Source organism: Mus pahari, chromosome 3 (genome assembly GCF_900095145.1).
Source record: "Mus pahari chromosome 3, PAHARI_EIJ_v1.1, whole genome shotgun sequence".
Classification (NCBI taxonomy): Eukaryota; Metazoa; Chordata; class Mammalia; order Rodentia; family Muridae; genus Mus; species Mus pahari.
The window spans coordinates 26,104,855-26,122,397 of NC_034592.1; the positions used below are offsets into that span (position 1 = coordinate 26,104,855).

Here is a 17,543-nt window from a genome sequence, read left to right on the forward strand (position 1 = left end):
AACTCACTCTGTAGACCAGGCTGGCCTCGAACTCAGAAATCTGCCTGCCTCTGCCTCCTGAGTGCTGGGATTAAAGGCGTGCACCACCACTGCCTGGCTATGCTTTTGTTTTTTAAATAAGTTGATTCTAAACTTTATATGGACTTTTTAAAAACAAAAAACAAACAAACAAAAACTAAGCCAAAATAACTTTGAAAAGGAAGAATAGTTGTAAGATTTAAAAAGATTAATGAAAGAGAATAAAAACCCCACAGATTCACATAGGTTTTTTTTTTTAAGAAAAACTTCAAAATATTCATTGAGACTTTGACAAGAAACAAATTTCCATATGAAAAAACTTTGATTCCTATTTTATAAAACATGTCAAAATTATGAATATGAATTTAGTCCTAAAATCATAGTTTCTAAAAGAAAATGGAATTTGGTTAAATTAAGATTTTCTAGTGAAGATAATAAGAATTAATAACAAAAGATTCCAAAAATAAGGCTTCATAAAAAATTACAAGTTGTATTCACCATATTAACATGTTAAAAATGAAAACAAAAACAAGACTAGGAAAAATATTCATACTACATATATTGTATGACAAACCCAAAATATAAAAATGCCAACAATACAAAAAGTAGACAAAGAGCTTAATGTTTCTAATGGTCAAGACTTGAGCCATTTAAAAAGATGACATATGAATATTCAATAACTGTATGATAACATTACAAGAAATGCAGATTGAAAAATCCCATCCCATTACAATGCTCATTGGAATTCTAAAAATAAAAACCCTGACAATACAAACTACTTGCAAGCACATGAAAGTGGACTTCACATGGTACTAGAACTATAAAATGTATAAAAACATTTTGAAATACTAGTGACTATAAAAAATTTACTGTGTATTTACTACCACCGATTTTTATTATGCCTTAGAGGATCAATAAGTATGTACGTATACAAAATTTTGTGTAAGAAATCTAAAAACTGCATGATATATAATAAAGCAGAAACATTCCAGGTGTCAGCAGAAGAATTACTTGTGACACTGTCAGTGGAATACTACTCAGCAATTAAAAGAAATGAACTATTGGGCCAGTGAGATGGCTCACTGGGTAAAGGCCTTTGTCATCAAGCCTAACAACCTAAGTTCAAATCCTGAGATCCACATGGTGGAAGGAGAGAACACTCCTACAAATTGTCTTCTGACTTCCATATGTGCACCCTGGCACATGCACCCCCTCACATTGTAAGTAAATAAATGAATGAATGAATATTAAAAAGTTTTTTTTTAAAGGAGAGAAAAGGAAGGAAGGAAGGAAGGAAGGAAGGAAGGAAGGAAGGAAGGAAGGAAGGAAGGAAGGAGCGAGCTATTAACATGTGAATTATGGATTATTGTCAAATATTGGACTGCAGAGGCACAAAAGAGCAAATGTGTGTGAAATTATTCATGTAAGACTGTAGAACAAGTATTAAAAAGTTACTAGGTTTTAGGGATTAAATATTGGATCAAAATAAGAAAAAGAATAAGGAAATTTTGACGATGGATTACAATGATTAACAAATGACCTTGTGAACACCGCTTTGATTTACATTTTCAGATAGGAACATTTCCTTGTATGAAAAAAATTCATACCTCAATTTTAAAAAGATACAAAAAATGAGGGCTTTGGGATCACACAGAGCAGCTCCACCACTTACCAGGTATATGGCCTTGGCCAAGTGTTAAACTGTCAGTCTCTCCATCTGCAAAGCAAAACAGAACTAGAGTTGAGAATAACTTCATAGAGCTGCTAGAAAAAGTAAACAAAGCAATACTTGAATGATATAATACAGTAAATGCTCATTAAATATTAACAAAGAAGTTAGACCTTTTATTCCCATATTTTAGCCAAGGAGAAAGATTCAGGAATAACGAGTGGGTTAACAATGGTAACTTACATAGCCCAGCAGTACTTGTGTTGTACAGTGACCCCTAGCAGGGATCATTCAGTTTTATGGATGAAGAACTCCTGCTCCACAGGTGTCAGCAGATGTCTGCATGCAAGCTTCTGCTTGTGCAGTCTCTTTTCTAACATGGGCTCATGTATTTCAGGCTGGCCTGGAATTTACTATGCATCATCCTGAACTCCTGATTCTCATGCCTCTACTTCCCACGTTCTGGGATTTTCTACAGTACTATGCATTCCAATAGGGGCACTTTCAGCAGTTAATCTTGTTATTGCCAGTATACTCCATCTCATAAAAAAACTACTGAACAAATGCGCCATTTATTCTTTCTTTTCGAAACAGGATGTCACTGAAGTCACAGAGCCCACCAGCCTCTGTTGATACTAAACGTGTGCACTGCCACCAAGGCCAACCTCCATTGTGGCCAAGTCTCGGAGGCCAGGGAGCTGGAGAGATGGCTCAATGGTTAAGAGCACTGGCTGCTCTTCCAAAGGTCCTGAGTTCATTTCCCAACAACCACATGGTGGCTCACAACCATCTGTAATGGGATCCAATGCCCTCTCCTGGTATGTCTGAAGACAGCTACAGTGCCCTCACATACATAATAAAAAAAACAGGTCTTTAAAAAAAAAAAAAAAAATAGGAGACCAATTCTAGAAGTGGGGCTGTTAGTAGGCACTTCAAAACATTATTTTAGGCTTTAATTTTTCATTTACACTGTGAGTGTGTATGTGCTTGCATATGCACACACATATATATGTATATGCATGCACATGTCAAAGTGTACATGTGTAGGTCAAAGGACAACGTGAGAGGGCTGGTTCTCTCCTTCCACCATGTGGGTTACAGGCACTGAATTCAGAAGGCTAGGGTTTGCAACAAGCCACTTTACCTGGCTGAGCCATCTCACTGATCTAGTCTAGGCTTTTAGAGTGTTTCTTCCTCAGAGCAATTTCAAAAGAAGAGAATTCTGGCTTGGTATGGTTAAGGTAAGAAAATCTTGAGTTAAAGCCAGCCCTGACAACACAGGGTTATCAAGATCAGCCCAGCTACATAAAAATTCTTCCTCAAAAAATAAAATAAAAATAAAATAAAAATTGAGGGACAGGAGGGATAAGAATGAATGCATATAATCTAGATATGAAGCCTGTGCTCTAAGTGGGAAGCTAGAGCTAAGGCTTGAAAACTACTTAGCAGGATAGTTTCATAAACTTGGCGGCTGAAAGGGAACCAATTTTTCATTAAAACATATTCTATCTTCCTTAATCATAAAAGATTCTTACTTTGAAAAGTTTAAATGGCTGGGTGAATGTAGTAGTGCACTCCTTTGAGCCTGGCACTTAAGAGGCAAAACACGAGTGGGTCACTGAGTTAGAGGCCAGCCTAGTCTTCAGAGTGAAAAACCAAACAGGATAAGGAAAGATTCTCATGCATTCTATACCAAGGTATTGAACTCAAACAAACATTTTCAGCGTTTTTAAAACTAAGAGGGCCAGAGAGATGACTCAGTGGGTAAAAGCAGGTGACACACAAGCCTGATGACATGCAAATGATCCCTAGAACCCACCTAAAGCCAGAAGTCAAGAATCAACTCCACAAGCCCGGCATGGTGGCGCACGCCTTTAATCCCAATACTTGGGAGGCAGAGGCAGGCGGATTTCTGAGTTCGAGGCCAGCCTGGTCTACAAAGTGAGTTCCAGGACAGCCAAGGCTATGCAGAGAAACCCTGTCTCGAAAAACCAAAAAAAAAAAAATAAAAAAAAAGAAACAACTTCACAAAGTTGTCCTCTGACCTTCACATGCTTGCTTTGGCAGATGTACCACTTATCCCTCCTCACACACACACAGACACAAGGTTGTCTCAAACTGTTACAATACTGCTCCCACAGGAAAAAAAAAATTGCTAAAATCTAGTCTCAGATTTTTTTTTAAAACATTCCTTCTTAGTCATCCATTACAAATCTCCAAGCATTCCCTGCACCCACCAGATAGTAACAGGCATCCATGGCTACACAAGGACTCAACAATTGTCTTTGAATCCAACTATCTTTTCACCAATTGTAAACAAGTCCTCAACTCTTGGCTCCATAGAGAATGCCTAGAAGTCAGTATAAACCCTGAAACAGGGGCAGAGGTCAAGTGATTGGGAGAGTTCAGCCTAAACTCTCAATCTCATCCCACCCCCACCTTGTTCAAAAGAATCCTGTCAGAAAGAACCTCCCAGCAAAGGGCCACATTCAGGAGACCTGATGTGACAGTGTTGCTACATACTGAGCTGGGCCTTTAGAAGCACAGGGCAACTGCTAGAGCCAGGAACCACCTAATCACAGAGCAAATGCTATGGAGGAGGAAACAAACATTAAGGGAAAACAGAGAGACTTACAAATTTATCTTAATATGCTTTAGGAGAGAAACTGTCTCATAAAGGATACAACAGTCCTTAATCTGAGCCATAAAAGAAATTTCTTTGTGGACTTAATTTGCCAGTGAACTCTTCCAGTTTGTGTCCAAAAATCACCCTATAATGCAAAAGATGCTCAACTGATACTTTTTGAAAAGCCATCAGAGCCAGGTAGGGGTGGTGCCTTTAATCCCAGCACTCAGGCAGCAGAGGCAGATTGATGGATCTCTGTGAGTTCAGAGTCCAGCCTGGTCTACAAATTGAGTTCCAGGACAGCCAGGACAGAGAAACCCTGTCTCAAACAAAACAAAACAAAAACAAAAACAAAAAACAAAAACAAAAACTCATAAAACATACACATAAAAATCATGATACAGGGCTTGGCATGGTAGTCCATGCCTTTAATCTCAGCACTCAGACAAATGCAAGCAGGTCTGTGCATTCAAGACTAGCCTGGCCTACAAAATGAGTTCCCGACCAGCCAGGGCTACAGAGTGAGACCCTGTCTCAAAGGAAAGGGAAGGGGGGAGAGAAGGAGAGGAAAAAGACATTATATTGTCTTCAACTCTTCACATGTACATATAAAACACACATATACATGGATATACTTACAAAAATATATTCAAACCTTATTTCTTATTGTATATATGCTGGGAGGCCACGAGCCTTTCATATCTCACTTGTGAAGATCAGTCAATGGGCAACTCTATGGGATCAATTCTTTCCTTTACATGGATTCTGAGGATCAAACTCAAGTCACCAGACTTGAGTAACAATTCCTCTACCCATTGTGCCATCCTGACACACATAAACTCTTTTTTAAAGAAGTAAAAAGTTGGGGACACATGTAGCGGCACAAGCCTTTAATACCAACACTTGGAGGCAGAAGCAGGCAGATCTCTGTGAGTTCAAGGCCAGTTAGAATTACACAAAGAATTACCCTGTCTCCAATGATGATGATGATCATGGGAACTGAACCAAGAACCTTGTACATACTAGCAAAAGGCTATGCCACTGGGTTATTTCTTCAAACCCATCATTTGAGACTCACCAAAATTAAGGTGGTTACAGACAGTTCAGTTAAATAAGGTCTCTGTAGCCATAAACTAACTTCATGGCATACTTCGGGACCATTTTACCTTCTCAAGCAGGCCTCACAGTTCTTATCTAAATATAGAATATTTAAAATAGCTATTTTAAGTGTTTAATGAAAAAAAATCAATGTTAAGCAGTTTGTAAACATGTCAGTTTACACTCTAAGGTAAAAAGCCACATAGGTTTGTGTCTACCTTTCCTGTTAAATCAGCAACCCTTAACAGAGCTGTGGCCTTTATACTGTGGCTAAAGCTTGGCACATACAGGAAAGAGGAAGAAAAAACAGCACTGAATTAAACAGGTCAGATCCTATAAAGACAAATTTATCAAATGATCTTATATGGCATATTCCTAACACATAACTGTTAGAATACTGCAGTGTTTGCCACATAAGAAATGCCCAATAAATAGTATTTCTCAGGGTAAGGTAAAGTCTAAGTGAATAAACTTCTTGACATCCAAATAAACTGAACCTGAGTTCAGATTCCCAGAACCCATGCACCTATAATCCCACTGTTTGTACAGAGCTAGGAGGCAGAGACAAGAATTCCCCAGAAGTTTGTGGGCAATATATAACACTGAAAAAGGTCAACAGTGAAGCCCAACATGCAATGTTGCCCCTGTACTGGCTGGCTTTGTGTGTCAATTTGACACAAATTAGAGTCATCAGAGAAAGAGCCTCCTTTAAGGAAATGCCTCCATGAGATCCAGCTGTAAGACATCTTCTCAATTAGTGTTCATCGAGGGAGAGTCCAGACAATGGTGGGTGACGCCATCCCTGGACTGGTGGTTCCGAGTTCTATAACGAAGCAGACTAAGCAAGCCTTGTGAATCAGGTCAGTAAGCAACACCCTTCCTCCTCGCCTCTGCATCAGCTCTTGCTTCCAAGTTCCAATCCTGTTTGAGTTCCTGTCCTGACTTCCTCCAGTGATGGATTATGATCTGAAAGTGTAAGCCAAATAAATCTGTTCCTTCCCCAGTTTGCTTTTTGGTCATAGTGTTGAACCTGAGTCGTGTGTTAGAGCAGATAGTATTCTTAACCACTGGTACAGCACCTGTACTACTTTTCAATATCAAAAACTATGATATATGTTGCCAGGTGTGGTAATGCATGTCTTTATTCCAAGCCCTTGGGAAGAAGAGGCAGGTAGATCTCTGTGAGTGCCAGGACAGGCTGGGCTACATAGAGAAACCCCACACCCCAAATTCTCCTCGAGATCTCAAGATAGTTGACAGCTAATTGAAAAGCCAGAATAAGTTAGTAGTGACAGGCTATCTTACAAAGCTTTCTTTATCTTGATTGTACATTTCACTGTCTTCTACATATCCCCAATGAGTAATCATTTACCATTATGGTAAATGATTGATTTAAAGTCTCTGAGATCAGGGGTTGTTTTAGGGTTTTGTTTGTTTGGCTTGTTTTGTTTTTAATTTTTCATTTGGTTTGGTTTTTGATACAATGTCTCACTATATAACCCATAAAAGCAAGATAATCAATGACCTCCAGTCACAACCTCCCTCGATCTTAAGCATGTATCAGCATGCCTAGCTCATCTCTCTTTTCCCTTCCTTAACTTGGCTTATTTTCAGAAAATATGGAACTTACATAGGATTTATGAATAATAGAGAGGTAGAAGGTGTTCCTATATTCATTTACCTAGTCATTTGGACAACAGATACATATTATTTTTAAAAGTCTGGTAAGCCCAGCAATCCTAGCATTCAGGATGCAGAGTCAGTCAGCCTGGTTTACCAAGTGAGCTCCAGAACTGTCAGAGCTGTTACACAGAGAAACCCTGTCTCAAAAACAAAAAAATAAAGTCTGGTAAGCTGAGCACTCAGACAGAAGGCAGAGATGAGTTCAAGTCTGGCCTATCTGTCATAGTGAGTGAGTTCCAGGTTACCCAGAGCTACATAGTCAGATCCTGTCTCCAATAGAATAAAAAGGGGGGTGGGGGACAGGGAGGTTGAGGAAGTTGAAAGGGGGCTAGAAAGATGACCCATAGGTTAAAAGCACTAACTGCTCTTCTAGAGGACCTGTCTTCAATTCCCAGTACCCACATAGCAGCTGGTAGCTGTCTGAATTCCAGGAACTAACACTCTCACATAGACATTCATGCAGGCAAAACACTAATGCACATAAGGTAAAAATAAAATAAATTAAAAATGAAAGTAAGTTGGTAAGAAAATCTAGGTAAGCAAAAACCTAAAATATACAATGTTTTTAAAGTAATGATCAAATATTAAACAGTACAAAAATATTTCCTGAATATGCTATTAACCTTGCTGTAATGGTTTGTACATGCTTGGCCAGGGAGTAATACTATAAAAAGGTGTGGCCATGTTGGAGTAGGTGTGACCTTGTTGGAGTAGGTGTGTCACTGTGGGTGTGGGCTTTAAGACCCTCATCCTAGCTGCCTGGAAGCCAGTATTCTGCTAGCAGCCTTCAGATGAAGATGTCGAACTCTCAGCTCCTCCTGAACCATGCTTGCCTGGATGCTGCCATGTTCCTGCCTTGATGATAATGGACTGAACCTCTGAACCTGTAAGCCAGCCCCAATTAAATGTTGCCCTTGTAAGAGTTGCCTTGGTCATGGTGTCTGTTCACAGCAGTAAAATCCTAACTAAGACACTTGTATAATGTGAATATTTTAAAAATAATCTGACAGTTAACGTCTTCAGTGTACTAAGAAGTTAAATAAATGAGTAATTGATAACTTATCCTATGCTGCTGATTGGAGGAATGATGACAAGTCCCCTATGAGCCAAATGGTAAAGAACAAAATGCCAAACATCAGCCTGTAATACCAACAAGTAAACTATTTCTTGGAAGCAGTAACATATGCTAATATATAGAATGGCTCATGTTTATGTCATTAAGAAGCTGGAGAGATGGCTCAATGGTTAAGAGCTACATAGTCTTAGAGCTCTTCCAGAGGACTTGGATTCAATTCCTAGCACTGACATGGTGGCTCAAAACTGTCTATGATTCCAGTTCTAGGGGATCTGACACCCTCACACCAATGCACATAAAATAAAATTAAATAAATTATTTTTTTAAAAAGATGGGGTTACTCTACTAAATGTGATTACAACAGCCAATGAATACAGACTGAGAATTTCAACAATACAATAATAGCCTAGAACAGCATATGTTTGCCATTTCTTATACACTGTTCTATACCCTTTACATATTACTTCACTTAATCCTCATAATCGGAATACTTTTACTATTTGCATTTTCAGATGAGAAAACTGATGCACAGAGATTACATAATTTTTTGAGATTACATAATTTAACCAAAATTGCAAAGATAACAAAATACTGAGGCCAAATTGAAGCTAAGTAATCTTGAGCCGGAATGAACACTTTTTTATTTCTTATTTATTTTTCTATGTGTATGTGTGCCTGTGTAGGTTTGTGTACATGTATGCATTGTTTGCAGAAGCCAGAAGAGGGCATCCAATTCCCTGAAACTGGAGTGACAGATGGTTGTGAGCCCACTATGAAGATAACCCTGGTGTTCTACAAAAGCAATCAGATGCCCTTATCAACAAAGTTCTCTCTCCAGATCATGCTTCTTTAATTCACAAGGTTATGCTTATATAAAAAAACTAAAGCACTAATTTGAAATGTGGACTTGTGAACTATGGACATGTGCATTGGCATGGTGTGTAATTTAGGAAAAAGAACCATCTGAATGCCCAGAAATAAAATAAAATTAAATTAAAATGGCAGCTGGGCATGGTGGTGCACGCCTTTAATCCCAGCACTCGGGAGGCAGAGGCAGAGGCAGAGGCAGAGGCAGAGGCAGAGGCAGAGGCAGGCAGATCTCTGAGTTCGAGGCCAGCCTGGTCTACAAAGTGAATTCCAGGACAGCCAGGGCTATACAGAGAAACCCTGTCACAAAAAACAAAAAAAAACAACAAAAAAAAATGGCTACATAAACCATTTCAAAGTTGTTCCCCTTCAATGAAGTTGCCATCCTGCTATTAAAAATATTTATTAAAACAAATGTCTCATGACTTGGGAATAATGCTCTATAAGGGATATTCCCTTATATGTATAAGGGAAAATGGGGTACAAAAATACATATATGATTCTTAATAATTAAAAGTTGATTTCAAACCTGCAAAGACTATTCTCTAATGATAACATTTCTTAGTGAGGAGATCAGGGATTTTTTATTTACATTTTAATGTTCTAAAGAAAACTATAAGGTAATACTACCAACTAAAACAAAATTGTCATTTTTCTCTTGATTCAACTATATTATTAACCTCGACTAGTCTGGGAAGAAAAAATGCTAAAACAATTTGAAATCTGTCTAATTCCAAGTGGCTATTTTCTTTTGATTTGTGCCCTTTGAACATCACATAAATACTAAGCATAAACCAAAAAGAACCTTCAACTTCAATTTTGAAAACAGGATGAAAGTATTTTCATTTTTTGTTGATGTTTTCTCTGTAGTTATTTTAGTATCATAGTACAAGAAAAGAAATAGACTTCGTTACATATAGGCCAAAAACCACAGACTATCTTTGCAGTAGATTAGAGACAAAAGTTGGAGCAGGGAGAAAGAACAGCTGTTACTAATCCAACTGTTTACCCCTGACCCTCTATCTACCCCAAAACTGAACAGTACCAATTGTTTTCCTGTGTTGTGGGGTGTTTACAATCCCTGAGAGGCATGAAAGGAATTAATAATTTAGCCTAGAAAGCTGACAGCCTTTATTGGGGAGCCCCTGTCTGGATGTCAGAAATCAGAGCAAGTGTTGTCTTGAAATCACAGGTCCCTTTACTGTTCCAGTTTTACAGCTTAATTAGACCCCAAACATAAATCACTTATTTCTCCTGTTTTAGGCAACAATGACTTCTATTCTCTATTTCCCCTGTAGCAAGGCAGCCCTTGTTCTTTTGAGTTTTACAACTACATGGCAAACAAGGTAGCTGAGGGGAACTCAGGGAGCAGAGCAGACTGGGGTTACTTGGACATAACACAGAGAGGTTATAGTGTTTTGAACTTCTCTCGACCTCTGGCTGCCCTTGTACCCAGCTTATGCTAAGGGCACAGTATAGGACACTTGTAGAAATGAACTTAGCCTGAACCTGGGCCATAACATTGGACTCTGGGAAGCCCAAGACTTGTGGGGAGGAGCCAGAATGTGAACAGAAGCTCATATTTGAAGCACCCTGTCCATCTGCTCTACCACAGAAAAGGTAACTAAAAGAACACCTGGTAGATAAAATCTTCCCTTAAGTAGTTCCAACATATTCCATTTGGTACAACACAGCTGTACCAAATCTACTATCTACAACCACTACCGAGCACAACTGGAAATTAGCTACAAAGGTCTTCCTGTCACAAAATAAACAGGAATAGCTTTTTCCCACTAAGAATTTGCAGTGGGAAAACATTAGGAACTCTAAATTCCAAAGATACAATGAAAAGAAAGCTCTATTATATTCAATTTAATATGTAAAAATACTAACGAGAGATATTATTCCTCCTAGTCAGAATACACAGAAATGCAGCATCAAAAATAATAATAATGATGATGATGATGATGATGATAATCAGGGATCTGGCAAGACAGCTCAGATGCTTCCTACTCTCACAGAGGACCTGAGCTCCAGACACAGCAGGTGTGAGGTGACTACAATCACCTATAACTCTAGCTGCTCCATCAAGGTCACCTACGGTCACATGCAGATATACACAGATGCATACACATAATTAAAAATAAAAGTGAAGGCCAGGTGTGGTGTCGCACGCCTTTAATCCCAGCATTCAGGGGGGCAGAGGCAGGTGGATTTCTGAGTTTGAGGCCAGCCTGGTCTACAGAGTGAGTTCCAGGAAAAGAAGAGAAGAAAAGAAAAGAAAAGAAAAGAAAAGAAAAGAAAAGAAAAGAAAAGAAAGAAAGAAAGAAAGAAAGAAAGAAAGAAAGAAAGAAAGAAAGAAAAAGAAAAGAAACCCTGTCTTGAAGAAATAAATAAATAAATAAATAAATAAATAAATAAATAAATAAATAAATGAGTTCCAGGACAGCCAGGGCTACACAGAGAAACCCTGTCTCGAAAGAAAAATAAATAAATAAAGTGGAGGCTAGAATGATGGCTCAGCCATCTAAATCTTAAAGTCATTACAATCAATATCATCAGGCTTAGCCTAGTAGAACCTATAATCCAAGCATTCAAGAAGAGGAGGAAGGATTCCTTTGAGTTTGAAATCAGAATGGACTATTAGTGAATTCAAGACAGTCCAGACTACAAAGGGAGATCCTGCCTTTAATAAACAAAACATCAAAATCTAATACAATTTGCACAGCCCACATCAGTCTTACAGCTTCCTATAATCCTTGACTCCTTCCTTAAACAGAGTCAAGTCTGTGCACACTCAAACTCCAACACTAATATAGACTGAGATTGTAAATTTTACTTTTGTCAACCCATTATTATAATAATTATATCCTTACATGTTTCTTCAAAGACATAGGACAAAATTAAAGTACTAAGTTCACAAAAGTGATGTAGGAACAGACTATTTCCCACATATACTAAGTAAGTCATTTTTGGTGACTCCTACTCTATAATAATATAATCAAGTTTATTTTCATGCAATGGAGAAGTCTGTAAACCACCATATTCAGTAAAGGAGCTCATATAATCAAGGCTTTGCTCTACAAATGGCATGAGGTACTTGCAGTAAATACTAAAAAAAAAAAAAAAGAATACAGAATTGGATGCCACTTGCTAATAAATTCAAGGATGGAAAATTAACTTTCCAAATACTATCAGTATATCGCTAATGTGTAAAGGCAAGAACTATACTTAGTCATTTGTGTAATTTAAGGCTAAGAACTGAGCAAAGAAAAACACAGTGTTTCATTTAGTTTTCAATTATTTGGTGTACTTTCTGTATTGTCACAAGAAACACTGCTTACAAAATACCAGTGCCTTCCTAGTACTGAAAAAATGCTTCTATAACAGGACCATAATTCAAAATAACTGAGCTTACCTTTTCCTCCTCCCAAGGCTAGTCATAAGAGAATGACAGAGACAAAACATTGTATTAACCCTCAGCTACTGTACTGACACACAGTCTGTAGTCATAATATAAAATTGATTCTGAATTTTGTGAATTTCACAGAACCATGTCTAAAACTGCTAGGATGACTCAGTGGGGTAAGATCTCTACTACCATACTACCAAACATCCCACATTTGATCCCTAGAATACACATGGTAAAAGAACTAGCTCTCGGGCTGGTGAGATGGCTCAGTGGGTAAGAGCACTGATTGCTCTTTCTAAGGTCCTGAGTTCAAATCCCAGAAACCACATGGTGGCTCACAACCATCTGTAATGAGATCTGACGCACTCGTCTGGTGTGTCTAAAGACAGCTACAGTATACTTACATATGATAATAAATAAATCTTAAAAAAAAAAAAAAAAAAGAACTAACTCTCACACATTATCCTCTGACTTTCACACGTATGTTGTATCAAACGCTCCCTACATACACGATTAAGTAATTAAAGGTTTTGTAAAAAGCAAATCTAACTTCCTGACATTTGATAAATATCATGGACTTATTCTGCTTAGCAATATAGCACTAGTTGAACAAGCACGAATCTTATGGTGTATGGGGAAAATACACGAGAAAGCTCATCTTCTCAGGGATGATATTAGCCAGTGGGTAAAAGATAAGCTTCATCACGTACCTAATGGTTGGTTAGCCCCATGACTCTTTAAAAGTTCTAGAACTATAAGGTAACTAGACCATCTCCTAAATTTTAAATCTAAATTAACATTTAACCTTTCAGCACTACAACAAAATAAGGTCAATATCCAGTAGACATACTCATGCTTATTTCTCTAACAGCTATAGCTATGTCCCAGATTATTTCATGCAATAGTATGAGAGCACAGAAAATTTAAATGACTATGACCAAGACTTCCATAGTCTTGAAAGATATCTTAAAACAGTCACTCTTATACCTTAATTTTTTGTTTTGTTTTGTCTTTGTTTTTGTTTTTTGAGACAGGGTTTCTCTGTGTAGCCTTGGCTGTCCTGGAACTCACTCTGTAGACCAGGCTGGCTTCAAACTCAGAAATCTGCCTGCTTCTGCCTCCCAAGTACTGGGATTAAAGGCATGTGCCTCCACTGCCCAGCCTACCTTAATCTTAACAGTATAGATGCAAATACTTTTCAAATTAAACTGGCACAAAGATTATCAATTATAAATGTATAAATATGAACATAAAGCTGAGCATGGTGGCACACATTTGTAATTCCAGCGCTCAGGAGGCACAAACAGGAGAATCGGGAACTCAAAGCCATCACCATCTACAGTGAGTTTGAGACTAGCTGAACTATAAGACCCTGCCTCAAAGAAAAAGAAAGTATTGCCGGGCGTGGTGGTGTACACCTATAATCCCAGTACTTGAGAGGCAGATGGGCAGATCTCTTTGAGTTTAAAATCAGCCTGGTTTACAAAGTGAGTTCTAGGACAGTCAGGGCTGTTACACAGAGAAATCCTGTTTCAGGAAGGAAGGAAGGAAGGGAGGGAGGGAGGGAGGGAGGGAGGGAGGTATTAGAGAGAAGGTTCAATGGATAAAGTATTTGCTGCACAGCAGCTGAGTTTAGCTCCCTAAGACCCATGAAAAAGTCAAGCATGTGGGTATGTGCCCATAATCTCAACACTGGAGAGAGACAGGTAGATGTCTAAAGCTTGATTCAGGATTAGTGAGAAATTCTGCCTAATAATAACAACAACAAAACAACAATAACAACAGCAACTAGAGGAGGACACACAATTGGCCTCCAAGTGCATATGTACATACACACACACACACACACACACACACACACACACACACACACGAAGGAAGTGATGCAGAGAGGGGAAAGAACAGGAAGGAGGGACAGACTATCATTCTTATGATTGTTAGGAGAAGATACAATGTGAGGGCCATTCAAATAAAGAGTATCAAAGATACCTTAAGTTTGACATAAGTAAGTGCACAGTCACACCTTTTCTTACCAACAAACAGTGAGTAAGCACTGGGTAACATTTAAAACTTACTAGTGCCTGGATCAAGCTCTGCCAATTCATCCTGACAGAAACCTAAGGAGAGAACAACAGGGAAAAAAGTTATTATTTTTCAATTATTCCAAGCTGACTCTAAACATTAAAAATCAAATATCATTCAAGGGGGAGGATGCAGAGTTTAGGCTAGGATGTGACTCAGTTCTTGCTGAGGATGCACAAAATACTGGGTTCGATTTCCAGTAACACTTCCACACTCTAAATTAGATTCAAAAATTAGTTTGGGTTTAAATCCTCGTTCTAAGAATTGCCTACTTAATGTAAGGACTGCCTCTCTAGGTTTCCATTTCACCACCTATAGAAATGGAGATAAGGGGGGAGGGTATAGGGAACTTTCGGGATAGCATTTGAAATGTAAATAAAGAAAATATCTAATAAAAAAAAAAAGAAGAAGAAGAAGAAATGGAGATAAGAGCATGTACCAGAGTTGTACCAGGAGTAAGAGAATTTAGAAATATTCCTTAGTACACAGTAGGGGCTCAATAAACAATAGCACAGTAAGTATAAATAAAAATGCCAGTGTCTACTGGAATAAAAACTAATAGGAAAGTTAAATTTCATTTAATATTTATGTTTTTTATTTAATGTTATCAATTATGTCCCAAAAGAAAGCAAAATAAACAAAACAAGAATTTACAACAAATATACAAGATGAGTTTACTAAAGATTATGACCAATTAGAGCTAGGGATAAATCTAAGTTGCTACAGAGCTTGCTTAGCATACACGATGTGATCAATTTGATCTCTGGCATTGTATGAACTAGGCAGGGTGGTACATGCCTACAATCTCAGTGTAAATGTAAATGTCTCTTACTTCCTCAGATGAAGGGATGAGATGAAAGAAATACCCAAGCTGTGTGACTGTAAGACCTGGACTGAATCCAGCATGCTTCTCTGCACTAACTATCCCTAGGCCTAGGCCTAGAAGCTTCTAGCCCCCTTACAATCTAACCTTCCAAGCTGACTGATTCAATCTGGCTTCTCTTGGCGTCTGACTGAATTGTTATGCTTGGCATCATATGTACTTTGGCAATATGTTCTAATCTTCTGGCTCCTTCTGTCTTCAACTGTGTCTATCTTGTTCTCTCTGAAACCTGTTTCTATAAAACTGACCAAAAACCTGTCATATGCCCTGCCATAGACACATCACACCTTTTTTAGCTCTCCTTTTTTTTTTTTTTTAAACGGTTTTAGAGCGTTTTTTGTAGAAAGGCAGGAAGAAAGAGAGAAGGGAGAGAGACAGACAGACAGACAGACAGACACCGGACAGGCCATGGCCACGTGGAAAGAGGGGGGAAGGGAAAGCGAGAAGGAAGGCTAGAAAGTAAGAAAGGTAAAAGCTTAAAGAGAGCTCCCTGCTCTTAAGTAACCTCTCTTCCTCTGTTATTCTATGAGTTGTGTGTAACCTATCTCTGACTCATTCAAATATTTTTCTAATTTTTTTTACTTTGTCTGACCCTTAATTAGAGATCACTTTCAAACATGGCTGTTTCCTTCTACAAACTAACCTTCATTGTTAGGGAGTAAGGAATATGTCTACATTCCAGCCAGATCATACTATAGTATAATCCAGGCCATGTTTGTATTCTAGCCAGATCATATCTTTGGATGTGATCTCTTGCCAGAGCAGCCATGTTGCTGGATTAAAATTTCTCTACATCCCAGTACTCGGTAGGTAGGCACAGGAGAACCAGCAATTTAAGGTTATCTTTGATAACATAGCAAATACATAGCAGGGGCAGGCGGATTTCTGAGTTCGAGGCCAGCCTGGTCTACAAAGTTAGTTCCAGGACAGCCAGGGCTACACAGAGAAACCCTGTCTCAAAAAACCAAAAAAAAACAAAAAAAAAAAAAAAAAAAAAAAAAAAAAAAAAAAAAAAAAAGTGAAAGGGAATCCTATACTCACCTGTTTCTTTAACAACTATAAACCAACTTTGAAATGTCAATACAAATAGCTACCATGAACAATTGGTTTAGTAAATCATCTATCTTATGGCATGTGATCCCTAAATGGCTCTAAGTTTAGGACTATTCCTTTTCCTTCTAAATGTGAATTATTTGTCAAAACAGTGTCTCTGTGTAGCCTTGGCTGTCCTGGAGCTCACTCTGTAGATAAGGCTGGCCTTAAACTCAAGAGATTTGCCTGCCTCTGCCTCCTCAGTGCTGGGATTAAAGGGGTGTGCCGCCGCACTTGCCCCAGACTCTTCTTTAATACAAAAGGAATTTTCAGATGACAAGTTCTTCTCCAGACATTTGTTAAAATATAAAGATCAAAATCTTGGTTGCCTAGGGTATAGTGACAGATTATAGTTACGGATCTTTTGTTATTCTGACTACAAAGTAGCATATTTACCTCAAAATTAGCTTAAACTTTTAAGTATATATTTCCAAGTATGAACAAAAAAAAGTTTATGGGGAACAGGTAATGCATTCCAGTGCATTTTGCAAAAGCAAGGGAATGTCACTATGAGAATGTTTTCATCTGACCATAAAAAGACATCACGATACAAAAGAACCCTGAAACCTGTGAAATCTCAGCAGCCCAGAGAGGCGAGAGATCCTTTACAAGGCCAAATCTTCAGTTATAATCAATCATCCTACCTTCATAATCAAGCAAGCTTCCTACTTCAACTTTATGACCTCTACCACATCCCAACTCATAATCCAGAACTCATAATTTCTTAACTACATCATGGTTCTCTGTCCAATATACTTTTTAGCCTCCCTTCCTGTACATATGCTACCTTCTATATATAAGTCCACCTTTGCTTAGTATACCTAGATCAGAACTCAGGTTAGGTTATATAGGCTCTGCCAATATACACACATATATGACCAAATGCAGATACAATGGATTTTTATCTACTAGTGTTTCAGAGAACCTCTGAAAGGGGAGGAAAGAGGGAAGGAGAATGGGAGGGATAGAGGGAAGAAGGGGAGAGGAGAGGAGAGGAGAGGAGAGGAGAGAGGAGAGAGGAGAGAGGAGAGAGGAGAG

General features: G+C 38.3%; 1 protein-coding gene across 2 annotated transcripts in view; it reads right to left on the reverse strand.

Moving 5' to 3' along the window:
• The window catches only part of Nr6a1 (nuclear receptor subfamily 6 group A member 1), a 183,235-nt gene that overhangs the window by 135,149 nt on the left and 30,543 nt on the right, over positions 1–17,543 (reverse strand). For both annotated transcript variants that reach the window (XM_021193272.2, XM_021193273.2), the window contains exons 2-3: positions 14,524–14,565; positions 1,691–1,735 (exon numbers count right to left, since the gene is read on the reverse strand). In XM_021193272.2, coding sequence (XP_021048931.1) covers positions 1,691–1,735; positions 14,524–14,565 — 87 coding nt within the window. The remainder of the gene's footprint in view (positions 1–1,690; positions 1,736–14,523; positions 14,566–17,543) is intronic.